The sequence below is a fragment of the Homalodisca vitripennis genome, chromosome 1, assembly GCF_021130785.1.
Source record: "Homalodisca vitripennis isolate AUS2020 chromosome 1, UT_GWSS_2.1, whole genome shotgun sequence".
NCBI lineage: Eukaryota > Metazoa > Arthropoda > Insecta > Hemiptera > Cicadellidae > Homalodisca > Homalodisca vitripennis.
In genome coordinates, this window is record NC_060207.1 from 11347545 (window position 1) to 11367542 (window position 19998).

General features: G+C 32.0%; 1 protein-coding gene across 1 annotated transcript; it reads right to left on the reverse strand.

Moving 5' to 3' along the window:
- Nucleotides 1-761: 761 nt before the first annotated feature.
- Nucleotides 762-19577, reverse strand: LOC124357107. Its single transcript, XM_046808565.1, has 8 exons — nt 19426-19577; nt 13782-13973; nt 8733-8882; nt 6780-6998; nt 6211-6430; nt 3917-4019; nt 3475-3626; nt 762-944 (listed from the first exon to the last, which is right to left on the reverse strand). Exons 2-8 carry the CDS (start codon nt 13854-13856, stop codon nt 853-855), a joined length of 1011 nt encoding a protein of 336 aa, XP_046664521.1. The 5' UTR covers nt 13857-13973; nt 19426-19577; the 3' UTR covers nt 762-852.
- Between the last annotated feature and the right edge of the window lie 421 nt (nt 19578-19998).

A 19998-nucleotide genomic window follows, 5' to 3' on the forward strand; every position in this document is an offset into this window, starting at 1 on the left:
TAGTTTAAATTTTTGAAATCAACATGTTTTTAACAAATCTATATAGCCTAAATATTAATTTTACTATCTTTATATATATATATATATATATATATATATATATATATATTTCTTGTGTTCGTGTGTATGTGACTGGACTCCTCCTAAACGACTGGACTGATTTTGATGAAATGTTGTGTGTGTGTTGAAGGGGATCCGAGAATGGTTTAGATTCGTGATTTGGTCCGATTTAAATAGTTTATTTAATTATTTTTTTATTTATAAATTGTTGTTGGTGTTGGAATGTTTTATATTGGATCCGGCAGACTGTGCTACGAAACGTAATACAAAGTGAACTGATACTTAACAGCTGAAGTTTATCAAAGAGGTAAAACATTTGTTTACATTTAAAATTTAAGAAAATATTGTATTATTGTATTGTATTATTGTAAACTGCTTGATCAGTAGTGTGATGCAGATGCAAATTCACATTTTGCATGTGTGAATGCAAAAAAATATTCAGTGATTATCAACAATATTTAAATGTTAATGAGGAAATGAAGTGACAAAGATATGAAACTTTGATTTGACTGAAACATTGTATACTCAAAATGTCCTTAAAATAGGCAATAATCGAACTAGAAGTACTCCAACCTTGCTTTGTCAACAATGCATGCACAGAGGTATACCCTAGTGAACCAACATCCTTTATATAACCTTGGTAAAGACTGGCTTTTTGTCCAACAAAAATGTACGTGGGGCTATAAAATCACATCTCATTATTACTGAAAAAGTATAAAATGTATGTAATAAATTAGTACAGTCAAAATCTTTGTACATCTTATGTACACGGACGAGGACAGTGGTCTTGTATCATGTAAGCTCACTGTACTCGGTCCAGCCGTGGCTCGGTGCCCCTAGCCTCAGAACACCTACGGACCGATCTTTAGAGGCGGTGATGAGATCTGGGTAGCTGCTCAGGAAAACTAAATCAATATCAAGGTCTTGTGTCTAAGCACATTCTAGGACAACTGAAAACAATTAGTACAGATCCATCGGATTAGTATTTGGAAATAAGCTTCATTAGATGCATCTACAGTAAATCTATGTACTACATCTTGGATTATGATAAAAGGTCAAATACTTGTTTGAACTCTTTAAATGACAAGGGCCTATTTCATCAGACATCCGAAGTTTGTGTAAAACGACATTGAGGCCTGCTAACTAGGTGATCCTAAAAAAAACACAAGTTATTTTTGTTTAAGACTTGGATTACATCCATTTTTGAAGATTAATGGAAAACACAAGGCCGCTTGAAGTAACTACATTTGTTCATAGTAGATTTGTAAATCTATCTATCAATTCAGATTATGATGTAATAATCTGAAAATACTTATTATACAAAGTATATCCAGAAAGTAAGTGTACTGAGGCTCTCATGACCAGGAGGATGATTTTTTTCGACATGTTGGCAACACTGGAGCGTGTTCTCATCATTCAAAAAAAGGTTATAAGAATACTGGCTGATCTTGACTGGAGAGACAGCTGCAGGTGTGCTTTTAAAGAAATGGGAATATTGACAGTCACTAATATCTACCTGCTGGAAGTGATCTACCTGGCATCCTCAAGACAACTGCAGCGCCACATGGATACTCACACCTACCAAACCAGGAATGCCACAGACTTTGCTCTGCCGATTCACCACAGTAGTCGCTTTCAATCAAAGCCTTCATATGCTGGAGCCAAGTTTTTCAACATCCTTCCTGACACAATCAAGAGAGCTGACCCAATTATCTTAAAGAAAAAACTTCAAGCTTGGTTGCTCCAACGACCGTTCTACACCATAAATGAATTTCTGGACTGGCCAAATTTTACTATGTAAAGCAAGTTCTGGACTGAAATTACCATAACAAATGTATTGTACTAAGTGACACCATTTTCAATCTTGAAGATTGTAAAATAAAGATATTCTCTCTCTCTCTCTCTCTCTCACTGTTGTGCAGCCTGACTCCTCCTCTCCGCAACGAGACTGGTTTGAGGTCAGTACGTTGAGACCTGTCGATGCGACAATACGTTTCATGGAAAATATCAATCCAATCTCCCTCCAAGTGCGAAATACAGGGTTTCATCCTTTATCTTGTTTAGGAGGGAAAAACTCTGGATGGAGGTGTGGCTAAAAACTTACTGGAGTAGTAATGGTGGAGCCACAGATTGAGCGCAATAAGGCTGAATATCGTTTGGCTACCCTCCCATCCCTCTTCTTTTTTTGTCTGGCTCCCGTTCTTATTTCGCACGTAGCTGATCATTCTCCGTAACCCTGTTCATGACTTCTGTTGCTTTTTCTTTTACTGCTTCAACAGTCTCAAATCTTGTTGCTTTCAAATATAACTTGACTTTAGGGAACAAAAAAGTCATGGGGGCCAAGTCAGGTGAGTAGGTTGGATATTATAAAACGGAGATGTTGTGTTTGCCCAAAAATGTCTTCACTGACAAAGCTTTGTCTGCTGGAGCATTGTCCTGGTAGAGGATCCATGACTTGTTTTCCCACAAATCATTCAGTTTTCTCTGTACACAATCACATAGGGTAGTTTGGACGCTAATGTAGTATTTCTGACTAATTATCGGTAATGTAGTTTAACAAGATTACCGATCTTTGCAATGTTAGCATTATTTTTTTGTCTACCAATGTGAGTGTCGTCACTCGTGTATTTGCGGCCATGTTTAAATCGTTTAAACCAGCCAAAAACTTGTATTCAAGACACCCAAAATTATAGAGGCAATAACCGATAAAATAAGAGATTAATAGTTCAGGTTTTGTAGTTAGTGAAATTACATTATTCAGGTAGCTCAATTGTAAAGGAAAACATTCTAATGTGTTTAGGACCTCCAGGATAGGTATAAATCAGCTCAAAATGAGTCCTTAGAAGAACCAACAATATTACTTAGAAATACAAGTAGATTATTTTAAACATTTTTATAAATATGATATTTAATTTGATATTGTATTAAGTCACCATACAAGCCATTTAAATAAAAAACTTTGTTTTATAACCAAATACAACTTGCGTCTTATAGGTCTTTTGTGTTGGTTTTAGAGTAACGGGATATTCAGGTCTGTAGGGTGGGGGAAGGGCCACCTCGTTTCAAGATCTCTGGTACAGCCACCATGAATGGAGTAGTGGGCACCACCTTAGCCATGCCAACTTTTAAGACGGAAAACTCCTGGACATCCACGGTTTTGTATTTATCCAGTGAGGTTTTACTGGGGTTTCTTTTATGTACATAATCCAAATTAAATAGTGCCATTGTATGGTCTGAAGCCTATGCCATAAAATGTTTCCATGTTTAGTATTTAATATAGACTTGCACCAGAATATAAACCAGAAAGCAAATAAAGCAGTACAGTTAATGTAAATATAATACCATTGCTGGTCAAAAATGACCCGATTGAATACTTCAGCTGATATTCTAAAGGGTCGGTTTAGAAAAGGATACATTCATCGTATGGAGATATGTCGAGATCCTGAATATCACCTTTGTGTTTGTACACTTCCCCTAGGTACTGATGATGGTCAGGATAGCGTCTGTACCGTCTCAGCACTCCTCCATCACATGCTGAGTACAGGAGACTGCCCTGAGAAGTATACCTGCAATGTTATTGGTATTTGAATTTAGAGGATTAAAAACCAACTAACCCTTACCAAGATGTATTAAAATCAATAAGAATTATCAAAAATGTTTTACTGTATAAAAATAAAATTCATACGAAATAATTATGTAAAGATCTATTTGATCAAATTTTGTATTATGTTATTACATTTTTTAAACTAAAAAAAACTTCGCACACGTTTATTATAAATAAGATTGCTTTATACATGATATTGAAACAACGCAAACTGCCAAAGCACATGTGATTTTACACAAATCGTAAACTTACTTAAGTTTCCAAATTGGCATATCTTTATGCTCCTTGAGGTGTTCTTGGATGCCAGAGTCAGGTACGTAAGAAGAAACCATCTCTCCCCCACTCAGTATCAAACCTAGTTTAAAATAACATTTATGAAAATCAGTACATGACAGTAAAGTCACAAAATTATTGTTACAACTGAAGACGGTTTTCACCGAAATATAGTGCCAACTTTTTTTAACAATTTGATTTGTACAGTCATTTACTAAAAGTAATATATATGTAGTTTATTTCATAACTTAGCCAAAAAAAGGCTTTCTAAAAGAGACTTGTTTTCATGAATATCAATGTATTTGAAGATCTTTAGGTCATGATTTTGTTCTAGAATATATGCCTTTTGATTGAATTTATATTATTAAATTTATAATTTTATTACTTATGAAATGTAATACATGTTTGATTTTTTAAATTAAATTAAGAACCACCTTATTCATGATAAAGAAATTGAGATATGAACCTACACATATTTTTATGGAGTGTATGTTCATTAAAAATTACAAAAGGCACTACAGGTTTTATTGATCATCTGTTTACTGCCTAGCTGCTGGTGTACACAGATAAATATAAGGTGATGCACGAACATTGGTATTGAAAGTATGAACTTTAAGTCAAATATTATTTATACAGGTTGATTTTTGCGAATATATTTTGTTAATTTGGTTTCCAAGTCAAATATGTTATTTACAAAACCACAATGTTTCCTTACTTTGATATCTACAGCATAGTATTTCACAAACATTTGATAAACATATATAATGGAACCATTTTTACTGCCCAACTTCTGATATATCACTGTATTCACTTTAATTACAAACACAACACAAATGGGTCTCTGAGGAGTTAAAATAATACAGAATAAAAATTATTGTAATTAATGGACTTTTGTTAAATTTTTTATAATGATCTTTTTCTTATAAAGTAATAAAATATAGTTTGAGGAGGTATTAAAAATATAACATTCAGCTATTTCTATTTATAGTGATGTACATAAAAAAAAGAAATAAGGAAGTAAATTATTAATAATTTGTTACAGTTTTCAACAATAAGTACACAAAAGGATTGAGTGAGCTCAAAAAGTCTGAAACTTTATTAAAAATTCTAGTGTAATTTGTTCATAAGTGAATGAAGGATGCAAAATGAGCAATCAGTACACTATATCCTTAACAACAGTACTTTCCAATCTACTTAAATTTTACTCATTTTACATCTATTATCAATTAGAAATACCATAAAAAATTGCTGAATTGGCCTCAAGAAACATTGTTAACTGATATATAGGTTTAATCTTCCAGCACTATTATAAAATATTTTATTACAAGCATTTGTATCAACTCTCCTATTCTCGGATTTCAAAATAGAATTGAGTTCCCTTAAAGTAAGACTACTTACTGATATTTTAAACAAAACTTATATGCTTAGACAAAGTTTAAAAACATTAGAAATTTAGATAACAGCTTCTGGTTAAAAAATAAGTAGTTTGATTATATAGAACCACTACATTGCCTGGAGCAATTTAGAAATGATTTTACTATATTCAAGTTAGCAATGTTTGAGAAAGATCTATGTCCTAAACTGGAAATTTTTTCACGTCTTGTTGCATATAATAAACATTTTAGCACTTGTTTTTGTAACCCTTGTTCTAACCAAGCGCTGACAGAAACACCTTTTCACTGGGGTTGGATTATTGGCCATTGTATGAAATTATTCATACATTAAATTTACTAACTATTCATTCTTGCAATACTACCCGAATAACAATTTGGTGAAACAAAAGGATTGCACAAGAGGTGTACACATGCCAGTATTACATAAGTTAACCTAGAGCAAAGCTTTCATAAGTAGAAGTAATATGTTAAAATGATCAAATGCAATTTTTTGGAACCGCTGTATTGCCCAAAAATATTAATGCTTTATTTATAGAAACAATTAGCATTGGGGAGACACATTTTTAATAACTGAATGCACAATACAATGGTACATAATATATGACAATTAATTAAACAATTGAGAAGCAATTTTGAGCCTGGAATGGGATCAAAATAATGAATATAATGTGTGTATAATTGTAATAAATATAAAAGGTGAAATAGATACTTTTACAATTTGTTTACCTATGCTTTCATAAATTATAAGAATCTAATTAATTAAATAAATATATATAATTTTAAGGTGTTAAAAAAATATGTGTGTCCCATTACTGTGTCATCTACATGCTGTGCACTATTTAATATTTGAGATTTTGAACAAAATATTTCCATACTCACTATAGAAGCCGTCGTCAGCACAGTGGTTAAACGTCTCAGGTGTGGGACACACTGTGTTCACTGAATGGCCGGTCTGGAAGCTGTGGAGGACCCGACCATCCATGGTGGTGACTTTGACTGTCCCCTCGTAGCCCCCAGTCAAGATAGAGGACTGGTGGCCCCGTGCCCACGGCCATGAGCCGTGCAGGAAACATACGTCACGGATCAGGCTCTCATGTAACTACCAACATGACAATAAGACAGCTCTTGTATCTTGCTGCTATAAATACTTTTAGCAGTGGTGTAACTAGGAGTTTTGGGGGAATGAATCTGATTGAAGAGCACACCCCAGAGTATAAAATACCCTGAATACATATAAATTTGTATTAATTAAATAGGCCTAATTCAAACTAAAACAAAAGAATTCTGATTAGTTGGTCTTACTTTACTTGACCCAATTTAAATTTCCAATCCAATTTTATTAAAAGTAGTGTTTATTGTCAAACTATTTGGAAAATCCACAGCCAAACAAAGAAGCTAGGATTAATTATAGCCTTTTTAAGATTAATTATAGTGAAAAATGTCCTTACATCGTAAACAAAATCCAATGGAAGAGGCATGCGCAGGTCTAGCAAAGTCAGCCCCTTGCCGTTGACTGCGATAGAGACTGCCATGTTTGGGCACACAGGGTCTGTGGCGAGACCCGAGCGCTCTCGGCCGCCGTAAGCACAGTTGTCATATGCCAACAGCTGTTCTCCTCGCTCAACATCTACCACTCCTAGTCTCCTGGCAGTTGTCGCGGCCAAGATCTTAAAAAAGACAATTCTTTTGGTTATTGCTTCCATGTTTTGTTATTAAATAAAAGGTTTTCCTCTAGTTTTATATTACTAATGAGGGCTGATTTTGTTGTACAAGACAGCTAAAATTCTACAATATACTATGAACAAGTTTCAGAAGTGATTGTTTTTTACTACATTTTGATGAGTGACAGTAAAACATACATATGATAGTTTATTTTTATTTTAAATATTTTATTGTTATAGGTACTAACTTAAAAACCTGTAAAAATGCTGGTTATATTTAGAGGAAATTATCTCTACACACTATCCTGTCACACTGAATGTGATACCTGACATAATGTCTACACTATTTTATTTTAGAATTTCCACGGGTTCGCTCGATTCGATAGGAAGATGGGTATTAACCAAGGTTAGATTAGAAATTTGTAATAAACGAACTCTCTCTTTGGATGACTGTATTAGAACGTTATATTTAAAATAAGATAACAATTTAAAATTACATCACATACTTGAAGAAATTCAATACTTAATGAAATTTAGAAAGGGAGAGAGCGATATAAATGCAAAAACTTAATGTGTTCAAAATCCCGGCATGACTGGGATTGTCACAGACACTAGCTAAGCAAATTTCTGTCTATTTCTACGTCTTTAAATGTGCACAACTGGACTTATAATTCAAATGCTATACTAAATTATATTTCTTCTACTCCTGCATTACTTAATCTAATATGACTGATTGAACTATAGTGTATTATTAAAATTACATGATTACAGAAATGTTATGTTGAACAAAAATAAAATATATTATTGATAATTTTATATTCTAAAATTGGCTGATTCAGACCATATATGATGTTACAACTATTTGTTGAGAGCAATCACACGTATATCCCACATGTAATATAACTAAGGTACTACATATTCAATTCAATTCAAATTAACTTTATTCAAGACTCATACAATGTACACATATAGTATAAATACAGAATAGCGACAACCATTACTACATACACTACATAAATCATTATTAAATAAAGAAGTTTGCCTCAAAATGTTATGTAAATGACAACACTGATTTTACAATTTTGCTACTGCATGTCACATTTCAAAGGATTGCTCGAGGAGCATCATCTGAAAAACTATGTTTATTCATAAACTTTCAATTTCTGCATTTATCATGTTTTGGTTATGGTGGTGGTATTTATAAATTTCATATTGCCTCGAACAGTACAATTTGAAAAATTGACACAAAAATCAAATGTATTATAATTTTACTACTTAAGAAATAAATATTTTAGAATTATTTTATGTGCTCTGGCTGTATATGCTGTAACACTTTCAATGACCACAAATTTGTAAAGTTCATTGGACAACAAATAAACATTATTATTACAGGAAGTTATTTTTAATATTATGAGATAGCGAGAAGTGCACCAGTTTTATCTAAATTTTATCATCCTTAACCTTCAACCAGTTGTTGATGATAAAAAACTTATCAACTAAAATAAGACATTCTAAATGCTGCTGCCACATCTTTGATTTACTCTTAAACATACACTGTATATTGGCAATTTATTTAAATATCTTTGAATTTCAATTGTATTTTGAACATTGTGTACTAATGGACAACTGATATAGTACATAATTAAAAATTAATAGATAAAAATAGAACAATTTCATCACAAAATGCTGTTCTTCTGATGGTGTGCATTTTTCTTAACCCTAATAGTGTTAGTTACGCACCCTTGAGCCATCTGAAGTAAACCGAACGGCGTTGACATTGCGAGCCAGTGTCATGGTTGTGATCTGGTAGCACATGAGCAGCTCCATACGCAGAGCCGAGTACAGATTGACTTTGCCATCATATGCTCCAGAACAGAAGAGATAACGGTCCTGGAATGTTTATTCATACAAAATGAATAAGGCATTGCTTGCACATAAATAGGAGAGGAAACTTACATACATGTTCTTTTTCATATTCTAACAAGAGTTGGTGGTTATACAGTATACATCATTGAACTTATGGTCTGAGTTAGAGATAATGCAGATTTAAAGTTAGTGAGTACTTTGAAGTATAGGGTAACTTTCAACCTGGTTTTAGTCCTTTGGTATTGCTGTATTTTATAAATTTTTAGTTAATTTTACACCTGGATCACTAAATTGTAATTTTAAATTAGGCCTAAGCCTATTAAACAAAATATTCACTGTTTTGACAATGTCTTGCAAATTGAAAAAAAAACACACTTTACTCTTGAATATAGTAAAGACAACATGTATTTGAAGGGTTTATAAATTTCTAAAATGTATTTGTCCTTAATAAATATAGGTTAGCGTGGATTGTTATTATCCTTTAACTGATGACGTTGTTATACACTTTGTGTTCTGAAAATAAATGATTAATTCAATGATTGATTGAAATTCTGTCTGTAACCCTCATCACTTACCAGTTGACATTACAATATACAATTTCGCATTTTTATCCTGTTTAAAAAAATCCTTGATCAGGCAATTGGTCCATGGCAATGAACAGAATAGTGCTAAAAATATAACTGGCCTCTCCTTAAAAAGTATTCATTCTAGTCTTAATAGTTTCTTTTAATTCTGTTACATAATATGGTATTTGAAAATATCATATTATGAAAAAGATTTTTTGATGCATCTGGTAGTAAGTTATCTTGCAGATAAATATAGTGTTGAGCAATGAGTGCTATTTTTATTTATCTTGGTACTAACCAAGAGTAATGACTAATGATTGTGCATGTATTGTCAAGGCCATGTTAACACTTTAAACACTATAACATTCTTGGTTGATGCTTGATTTCTTAAAAACTGAAACTTACACATTACAATATTAAAATATATATAGAATATTATTTAATGTACACATACAAACTATTTTATACAATTATAAATCCCTATGTGTGATCGTATTATTTCTTTCCTAATTTTGCTGAAAATACCATTAACCCTTTCGATCCCAAGATTTTTGTGTGGGGATCTACCAGATTTCCCAGCTCTTGGCGCTGAGGTATCTGCACCATTTTACTAGAAATGTAGACGTTAGCTAAAAATTGCATAGAATTTTTATTTATTTGATGAAAATTCATGTAGTTTTCATGGTTTTACTTCCCAAAGTACACTCTATTGCATGCATTAAACAAAACTTTTTGTAATCATGCACAAACATTTTTTGTAAAAAAAATTTGTTACTTACCAAAAAAAATAATTTCCTAAATTTTGCATTTCCTACGGTAAGGAGTAGCCTCAAAAAATTCCTAGGTCAAAAAACAATACGTTTTTCTATTGGCACACATATAAATGAAGTAGAACCCAAGTTTTCATTGAAATATATTTATAAAATAGCTGAGAAAATATCAAAAGAAAATAAGTGTAATCACACACTTTTTGGTTCCGTTGGCAGAACAATGCAAAAAACTGGTTTTAAAAAGTACTAAAACATATAAAGTTATTATACTACAGTTAAAATTATTAAACTGTAACACCAAATAAAGTCTAATTTGATTTTGAATTTTATATAATGTTTTTTAACACTTATTTTTTTATAAAAACGTTTTTTGTGGTGTGTATACACTAACACTTATGGAGGGGGAAGCATTTTGTGTGTAGGCCTTTCTTACATTTCCTGCAAGTGTAACTTGACTTTTTTCCTTTTACCACCCCCACTGGTACTGGCTGCACTACACACACAGCAATTTTTTTGCTTTTTTATCAGGAATTTTTTCAAAATAGATGGATAATTGATCAGCGTCCCCTCCACACCTTGTTCTTCTTGAACAATGTTATTGAAGTCTGCAGCAATCGCGGGTCTTTGTTCTTTGACATCAAAACCATTCTTCTGACAAACTATGTACTAAGGTGACTGTAAATTTAAGTCCTAGACATTGGATTGATGGTGTTTTCCTTGTACAAAATATAGGAGTTTAGAAATCATCCTAGATAACACATTGAGGGTAATTTTTTTCCAAAATTTTTGCTGACTTACGGTCACCCATGTATTGATACAACATCTGGTCATGGCTGTCAACTCCACCCATGTACTTGTTTGTAATCTCTGATTACTTTGGGTTTACTAGTTATGTAGATTTTGTTTCCCCTTTTTTTTGATTGTTGTTGTTCTCCAGCCTTTGCATCAGTTGACAGCAATAGGACAGGTTTTTTCTGAGTTTTTCTCTGTCTGTATCCTAGCAACAGCATTGTATATTTTTCTTTTATATTTTCTCTGGCCAATTGTATAATTTTCTTTCATTTCTAGAGGAATCCCTTTCCCATTCATTCGGATTGTACGTGTAATATGTGTAAACTTTTCATACAAAGATTTAGCTAGTCTAATGGAGGTAAACAAATTGTCCACAAATAAATGGAAACCTTTCCACAAACACCCTCCAACGTCGAGAAGTTTAGTGACAACATTGTAACCAAGACCCGTTTCTTTTACCTGTTGTCTTTCTGTATTTTTGGCTCCCTTGTAGACCAAAAAATGGACACAATAGTGTGTTACTACTGCATCACACAGCAACCACAACTTGACACCAAATCTGTGGGTGTTTTTTTTGGCATATACTGCATCAGGGGATTGTGGCATTTGGTAGGTATTATACCTCTCATCAATAGACAGAAATTTGTTGGGAGTGTAATGACGCTTAGAAATTTGATTCATGTGGTCTATGAGAGGTTTTACACGAGCACAAGGATCATAATCTGGTTCCTTCGGTTTTGGAAGGTTTCTTGTGTCCACCATATGTAAATAAGCCAGTATGTCTTGAAATCGATTTCGGCTGAAACATTCTCCTAAACCATTCAGTTAGACTGACTGGAGGATGTCCACCAATAGCTTGCAATGGTAGGCTTGTGATTCAGACCCATGTTGATCAGGACACAAATGAATGCCTATATTTCTGCAGGTGTCACACGTTGCCATGTTCGAATACTGTCATTTGGCCCCTTTGCTTGAATTGTATGCTGTAATAACTCTTTCAGCATACATGTTGGTATATTTAGAAAACATTTCCAGTAGTGATACTGTGAAAAATAATCTAAAATATTCAATGACTGGGGAATTTATACGAGGGCAATGTCTAACTCCAGGCAGTTCTAAGAAAGAAAATGGATGCAGATAACCCCTATCATTCTCTTCAATTCACATCCACCCATCCTTGTTCATTTTCACCACTCGATTCATCGGTCGAGCTATCATTAGTAGGCATAGGTCCAGGGGGTCTTCCCCGAGGTTGCCGTACATTAGGCCTACTTTGAACAGAGTCGCTACTGTCACTGTCTGACTCCTTATGTGATACAATTCTAGGCCTACTCACATTTAGACGAAACTGTCTGGTTGATGGTCCAGGTTGATCAGGATCAAATGTTGGATCATTATCAGTATCATCTACTGAAGAACTACTTACTATTTCATTGTCAGAGCCAGCCAAACTAGGTTCTTCACTACAATAGTTTTCTTCCTCTTCGTTTATTAAACGTCCTATAGTGTTATCACTTAGTGGTGAATGTGCCCGTTTACATTTTATTTCACTCAAGTTGCTCACGAAAAAGTTATAAACACAAAGTAAACACTGAACAATGCAGCAAAGGCGTTGTAAACACAACAAACAGCAGATGACTGACAGCGATGAGAGCTGGCGCGGTCTTTGCCGCCAAACAGCCACGGCCATCTAAATCAAACTAAAACATCGTCGACACATCGAATAAAAAGTATCGATAGTTACTGTAACTTTGTAGGCCGGTTCATTACGAGTACTCTGATATAATAGTTGTAGTTATACTGCAATTTATTATATTCGAAAAATATTTTTTTTTCCGAACGTCCCTAAAAATAGGGCGTTGGGATCATACGCAATTTCACGTGACGTCCTAAAAATAGGACGTTGGGATCGTACGTGATTTCATGGGACGTCCTAAAAATAGGACGTTGGGATCGAAAGGGTTAATGCATCTGATGTGACATGTTAACTTCAATCAGCTGGTTGTTAATATTATTGATGGCTTTACTAGCAGCCATCTTGATTTTAGCACCGTAAAAACAAAGTTAATCCTCAAACACTTTTACAATCTATTTTTGGTCACAAAATTGTGTAAGATGTCTCATTTTAAACATATAAATGTTTGTACTTTATCCACTAAATACTCAAAAAATATATGTAATTACAAGAAAAACAAAAAGGATTTAGATGCGTATTAATCATTTCTCTCAATGAGACATAAAACGATTCTAAGACAAAAAAAGGTTTAAAATTGTTTCGAGATTTAACATTAGTCTTATGAGGTAAACCTAATATCGTTTCATTACAGCCAGTTTTAAGGCAGATTAGAAGCCTGCCTACTATAGCCAAGAAATAGCTTGCACGGACATCAGTGTGCATGTGCTGGAAGTAATTAATACTTCATTCAGCAACTAGTGCATTAAAAGGGGAGGACCTGCTGAAGGAGAGACTAGACTCTCATACTTCTTCTGCTTAGTATAATCCTAGTATAAGCCGAATAAAATACAGAATGCAAGCTATCTCACAGGATTATTGCTTTTGGCAATCACCAATTCAAATATGCTGATCAACAAATGAGAAGGAACTGAATGCCATTTGATGTATACCACACTACAAACAGAGCACATATTAAAATATACTTAATAGTAAATGCCTTAATAGCCTTACATTAAAAAAAAAAACAAAATGGTTATTTCAATATTTGATATAGTTAAAATATTTTAACTTAAGAACCCAAAATTTCATTTATGAACTCCCAGAAATAAATACAGCTTACCCTTGGACTGAAGGCAACACTTCGAACACTGCCTTGGTGAAATTTGAGGAACTTTGGCTTTTCTTCTTGCTGCATTTTACCAATTATTTTACAGCAAAAGAAGTTTTTTCAATGATGCAGTTAAATTAAGTATTTCTAGTCATATTTGAGAGTTATCAAAGGTAGGTAATCACACAACTCTCAATATTGTACCTAAAACAAACATTTATACCAATTAAGTATTTATACCATATTTGAGAGTTATCAAAGGTAAGTAATCACTAAACTCTCAATATTGGACCTAAAACAAACATTTACACCAATTAAGACAATACAGTATTTACAGAGAAAATAATACTTTCATTTTCAAACTATTATGTATGTTTTTTAATTTGGATGACAAAAGCAACTAACTTGTGGTGGATGTGTTTTTGTACACCAGTTTTGTATTTTTAAAGTAAATGCTTATATTTTTTTTAAATATTAAAAATTCTTGTTTTACAATAAAATGTCTTATATCTTAAAGTTATTTCTTTTAACTTTCCTCTTAGGTATTTCTACCTAAGTACGAAGTTTGATAACTTGATAACTTCGTACTTGCTTTACTAGTTCTAGAGATATTAATTTTTGTTATCAAAATGTTATTAAATATCAAAATGGCAGCTAGCAACTAAACAAGACATTTCTTGGCTTATGTTTATATGACGGATTTCTTTGAAAAAGTACTGTTGGAACTGGTATAAAAATGACTAAATAGTAGGTATCCTATTCATTTTTTTATAACTTACTAAACAGGTTTTTTTGTTATTAGACTTTAAACCTTTTAGACACCATTTTGAAACAGGTAAAAGGATTTTGTTAATATTTTATTTTCAAAAAGGTTTAACAAAGGTTAATACAATTATCAAGTTTCATAACTTTATCTTAACTGGTTCAAAAGATATAATTTTTTTATAAAAAACACATAGAGATAGATAAACGGAAAACTAATAATGGTTTTAGGACATACTTTCATGTAAACCTTTTTGCTTATTTTTATGTGTACACCAGAACAAAAAAGTATTGGAACACTTTTACAGAACACCCTGTATATAAAACAGTCGTGTTAGTTACACCATTTACAACTCCAGAACGGCTGGACCAATATTAATAATTTTTGTGTGTGTGAATTTGTCTTCGTTGTATACAATAATAAGTACTAAACATATTAAAAGTTTACAGGGTTCCTCCCCACTGGCGTCTAAAGTTGTAAAAATTCCAATAAGAAATGTGCTGCAACAAACACATGTTATTGAGAGCCTGGCCAGATCAACAGTTCTTTGTAAACATTATAATGACAAAACAATCGTATGTTCACTTAATTTAAGTACCATTTTAAATTTCTTTACATTTATTTTGTAGTGTATAAGGATAGAGCAGGTTTAAAAACAACAAGACTTTATATTTAAACCTCTTCTGTAATCACTGTTGAGCACAGAGTTTATCCACATAATAAAATAAAATAATAACTTTTTCCAAATAATAAATATGCAGTGCTTGGTCACAACTGTAATGCAGATATCAAAGACAAAATTAAAAACTTTCTTTGCCTACAAATATAAAGACTGTTATAAAACCCATCATTTTTACAGCCGTAATTTTCTCATAATTGCTTACGTACATATTTTCTTGAGTTGGGCATTAAATCAAACTCAACCATGGTATCGGAAATATAATTCATTCGATCCAGAAGTGCTTATACACACGCAAAGCCTAAAAGAAAAACCATATATGTAATTTCGCTTAACATAAGAAGTTCTGCTCCGTGAACAATTTAATAATATGTACCTAAAATATTCCTACTTCCGTTTCAATGTTACATTGAGCCCCACCATTTATATTACATCGGAAGTATGACTTCGACTTTATGATTCCTCTAAACCGGCCTAATACAGTTCAATTGTTGAAACTATTCAATAAATAATCTTATAACATAAGAGTCCCCTAAAGCTGCTCTTTAAATTTAAATCTTCAATGGATCATGAGGTTGGAATATCTTTCAGTGACTATCATTTATCTCAGGAGAGCAAAGACATTCAAAAGAAATATGCCCACTATGTCCCAGTTTTGTAGTAGGAAATTGTACGCCAAGCCGCAGGTAACTGCTGGTATGTATACATATATATATATATGTGTGTGTGTGTATGTATGCATATATATATATATATATATATATATATATATATATATATATATATTTATTAAACATATCACAATTACTATATAGATGTATATTTTGTACTTAACATACTACAAAAACTTGTCTAATCCATACAATTTTGAATTTTTGTGTGAAAAGAACAGAACATTTGTTTATTATCACATATTTGAATAAAAAAAATTATTACATAAAAATAGATTAACTACACAATCATGAATAAAGACAAAAATACTAACTGTAAAAATCTGTAAATTAATCGTCGTTAATTCTTAATTTTAAATAATAACTTATTTGTGGACTTATTTGGGGCTCATACAATTCCCATACAGATTTCAAAATCTGAGACACATAAGCCATTAGGGTGTTTGCAGTATTGAGGTGGTAGTAGGGTAGAAGGGAAACAGTCAACTGTCCGCCTTGAGGTAGCAAATGCCTAAATCCACCAATTTGTGTGGAGAAGTTCTCGTTTCTCATACTCGAGTCTAATTAATTTGAAGCATGGATACTAATGGGCACCAGTTTTGACCAATAATGGTTGCTATTCATCGGCCACCTAAGCTCGCACAGTTTCTTTGTAGACGTGTAGAGCAGGAGAGAGATATGTAATTCTACAGTATACTCATGTGCTTTTTGTTACACAATCTTTCTCAAATATTGTCATCCACTGGTTTTCAAGTGAGAATTTCTTTCTGGCTAAATGTATTACTGAATAAATAATAAATATTACACGGTGAATATTAAAGACAAAAATATACTGATAGATACAATTTTACATAACACAAAATATAACAGATTCATATTTCCAACTGTTTCATTAATTGTTATTATATATTTTTTGTGAGATTGAAAACCATACAAGTTATAAGTTTTATTTAATTCTCTTAAACTTTGCTCCTAACCATCATCATTCCTGAGTTTGTTAACTGATAAAATTAATTTCTAAGAATGAGGTTCTAGAAATATTTCTTTAGATATAAAAATAACAACTTTTGAGATTTTGTTAAGCCCTAAGCTCTCATAAGCTCCTCTGGTGTATAACAATTCTTATAAGCATAATTACCCTTTAAACCTGGTTTGTGGTTCAAGTTTTAATATTATTCTGATGGCTTTTTTGAGCCCTTAAAATGAGATTAAAATTATTAATGGAAGTGGCACCATATAAAGAGATAACAAATGCTATTATAAAGTAGTGGATATATGCAAAATAAATATATTTCAAAGCTTTAAAATCATATTTTGTATTTTTCTTACAGTAAAGAAAAGAAGATACTTTTATCATAATTTCTTTAACATGAATATTCTAATTCAGGTTATCATCAATTATCAGTCCTAAGAATTTAGTTGCATTGCTTTCTGTAATGATCTGATTGTTGAAAGTAATTAGTGAGTGAAAGATTTCTTTAGATTGGTGTTTTTTTAAAGGCTACGTTATTAGTGTTTTCTGCATTTATTAGACCTCCTTTATTATTTATGAGATTGTCACTATGTGTATTATATTAATTATCAATGATTATACTAATCGATATAAAATTGGGTCCGTTTATTGTACTCTACCCACACTTTTATCTGAGTTACGCTCTATCATATGTGTTGTCAACTACTTGCACGTGAGGGTACACTAACAACACCAATCCTTGCATACGACTGCAAAGTAAAAACATATGGTTGCATAGCACTAAACAGTCTGTGGCAGTGTTGGTGAGTAACTCTAAGGACTAAAATATTATGTCCTTTGTCCGTATAATAATGTAACAATCCACAGTGTATATGACTTTTTTTCTTTGCTATTATAATAACCCTAATAATAACACATTATATAATGTAAAAGTATCCTACGGGTAGGGTACGATAAGCGGACCCGGTTTTTTATATCGAAATTGGCAAACGATATTACTCAATCATAACCATCGATATAATCAATCGATACTAATTAATTATTTTGAACAATTAACTTAAGTAATCTATATCAACAGCTGTAAACACTTTCAAATAATACACGTAAGTAAGGTAATATTTCAATTATACATAAGTAACATTTGATTATTAAGAATGGCAGTCAATTTTAGAAAACTACACAACATTGCTTTGAAAGATGATAAGACATGTTTTTCGTGGCTTCAACATGTACTAGGACTCGTACCAAAAAACCCATTATGTGAAATTTGTGGGAAAGAAACAAATGTAACTGTGAGAGGAGCAAATATGGTCGTCTTCAGTTTTCCTAATTTTGGTTATAATAATTTGTTTGATCACTGTTAATATTAAATTCACATTTCAATTTAAAACATATGTTTGTTGCTGCGGACTACAGATACTTTTATATCGATTGATAGTCTAGGATTTGAGATGCGAATATTAGGTATCGATGATTACATTCTATGATATAAAAGAACCGGGTCCGCTTATCGTAGCCTACTTATTTTGCAACTTAATAAAACTGATCCAGTCAAAATTTGATTAAAAAATTATTACCTCCTGAGTGTAATTTTAAGGACATTGAGTTAAGTCCTGAACGTTGTGCTGCTGGTAGCATACAGGAACATCATTATTCCGCAAAGGGTTTAATATGGAATAGGGGCATTTGACCATGAATTATAAATTGAATACAATCTGTTAATATTTTGATTTATAATAACTCAATTATGTTATTTAGAGGCATCTCATGGCAAAATTTGCTCGCATAGTTTACAAAGAACAGGTTAAGATATCCAGAATAGCACAAATATTATAATTTACTTCTAATGGTCAAATAAACCCTTTCTAATTACCATTAATAATTTACTTATTAGTTGTTAATAAATAATCTATAAGTTGCTCAATGAAATGATAACTCTGTATCTGAAAATATTTAAGACTCTAGTAAGATACAGTAGGCTTTAAATATCTAATACAAAATATATGACTACATAATAAAATTGCCTAGCCTACTAAAACAATATTAATAGAAGTTTTGAACTAAAACTTACATTAATGACAAATTAAAATAAAATAGTTATGTAGTCTTACAATTAGAATGTACACATAAAAATAACATTAATATGTATTAATACAAAATAACTAGGCCTTCATAGCCTAGTTAAGTTATGAATGAAGAGTACCCTAGTCTCATTGGCTCAGTTGAGTTTAAAATTGTAGTTTACATTTAATACTGGCATTTTAATGAGGGTTTTAAACAAGTAGTCTGATTAAGTAATTAGATCCATATTGTTTTACATAAATATATTACATTATAATGATGAATAGGCTACAATAAAAGCACCCATTTAAAATTTCAGTTATTTATTACAGATAGACGTATGTCCGGCAATAGGTGTAACTACATAATGTATAAGGCAGAGAAATATTCTAAACTTAAAATCTGGTGTCGGGTTTGTATGACTAAAATGGCCATGGAAAGGCTGTCGAAAAACAGGTTTACGAGACCCCTAAAATAAATTTAGCGGATTAAATTAAATAATACAGTACCTATATAAAGGTATATATGTATTTATTTCTACGAGAACAATCATGGTTTCATAAAAGTTTCATCTATTTAGCAACACCATCTATCACCACTATAAAAATGATAAATAATTACATATGTCACTACAGTGCTTATGTCAAAGGGACGGACTACTTTGGTCAGCACAAATCAGCTGATTTTCAGCTGCTTCTATATCAGGTTCACAAACGTCAAGTATTAAACCTGTTTTATACCAACAAAGGCCACCAAATTAAAAAACCCATAGAGAATATATTATTATAATATTGTAAGTCGCGTAAAGGTTACAAATCGAATCCAGCTAAAATCAAAATATTCGCACGTGAATATCTATGCAAAATTGCAAGATTTACATAATTACAAAAGTAAAGCATTGTTTTGTAAATAATTCATATATCACTAGAATAATTTACCATCATATTCACGGAATTCATATTTAATTTCTAATCTCTAATGATGGTAAAAATATAAATGAGTCAGCCACGTTCATCACTAATAAGTAAACTCGATGTAGTCTGCAACGACAACCTGTAGTGAGAGGGGCTACTCAGTAGTTA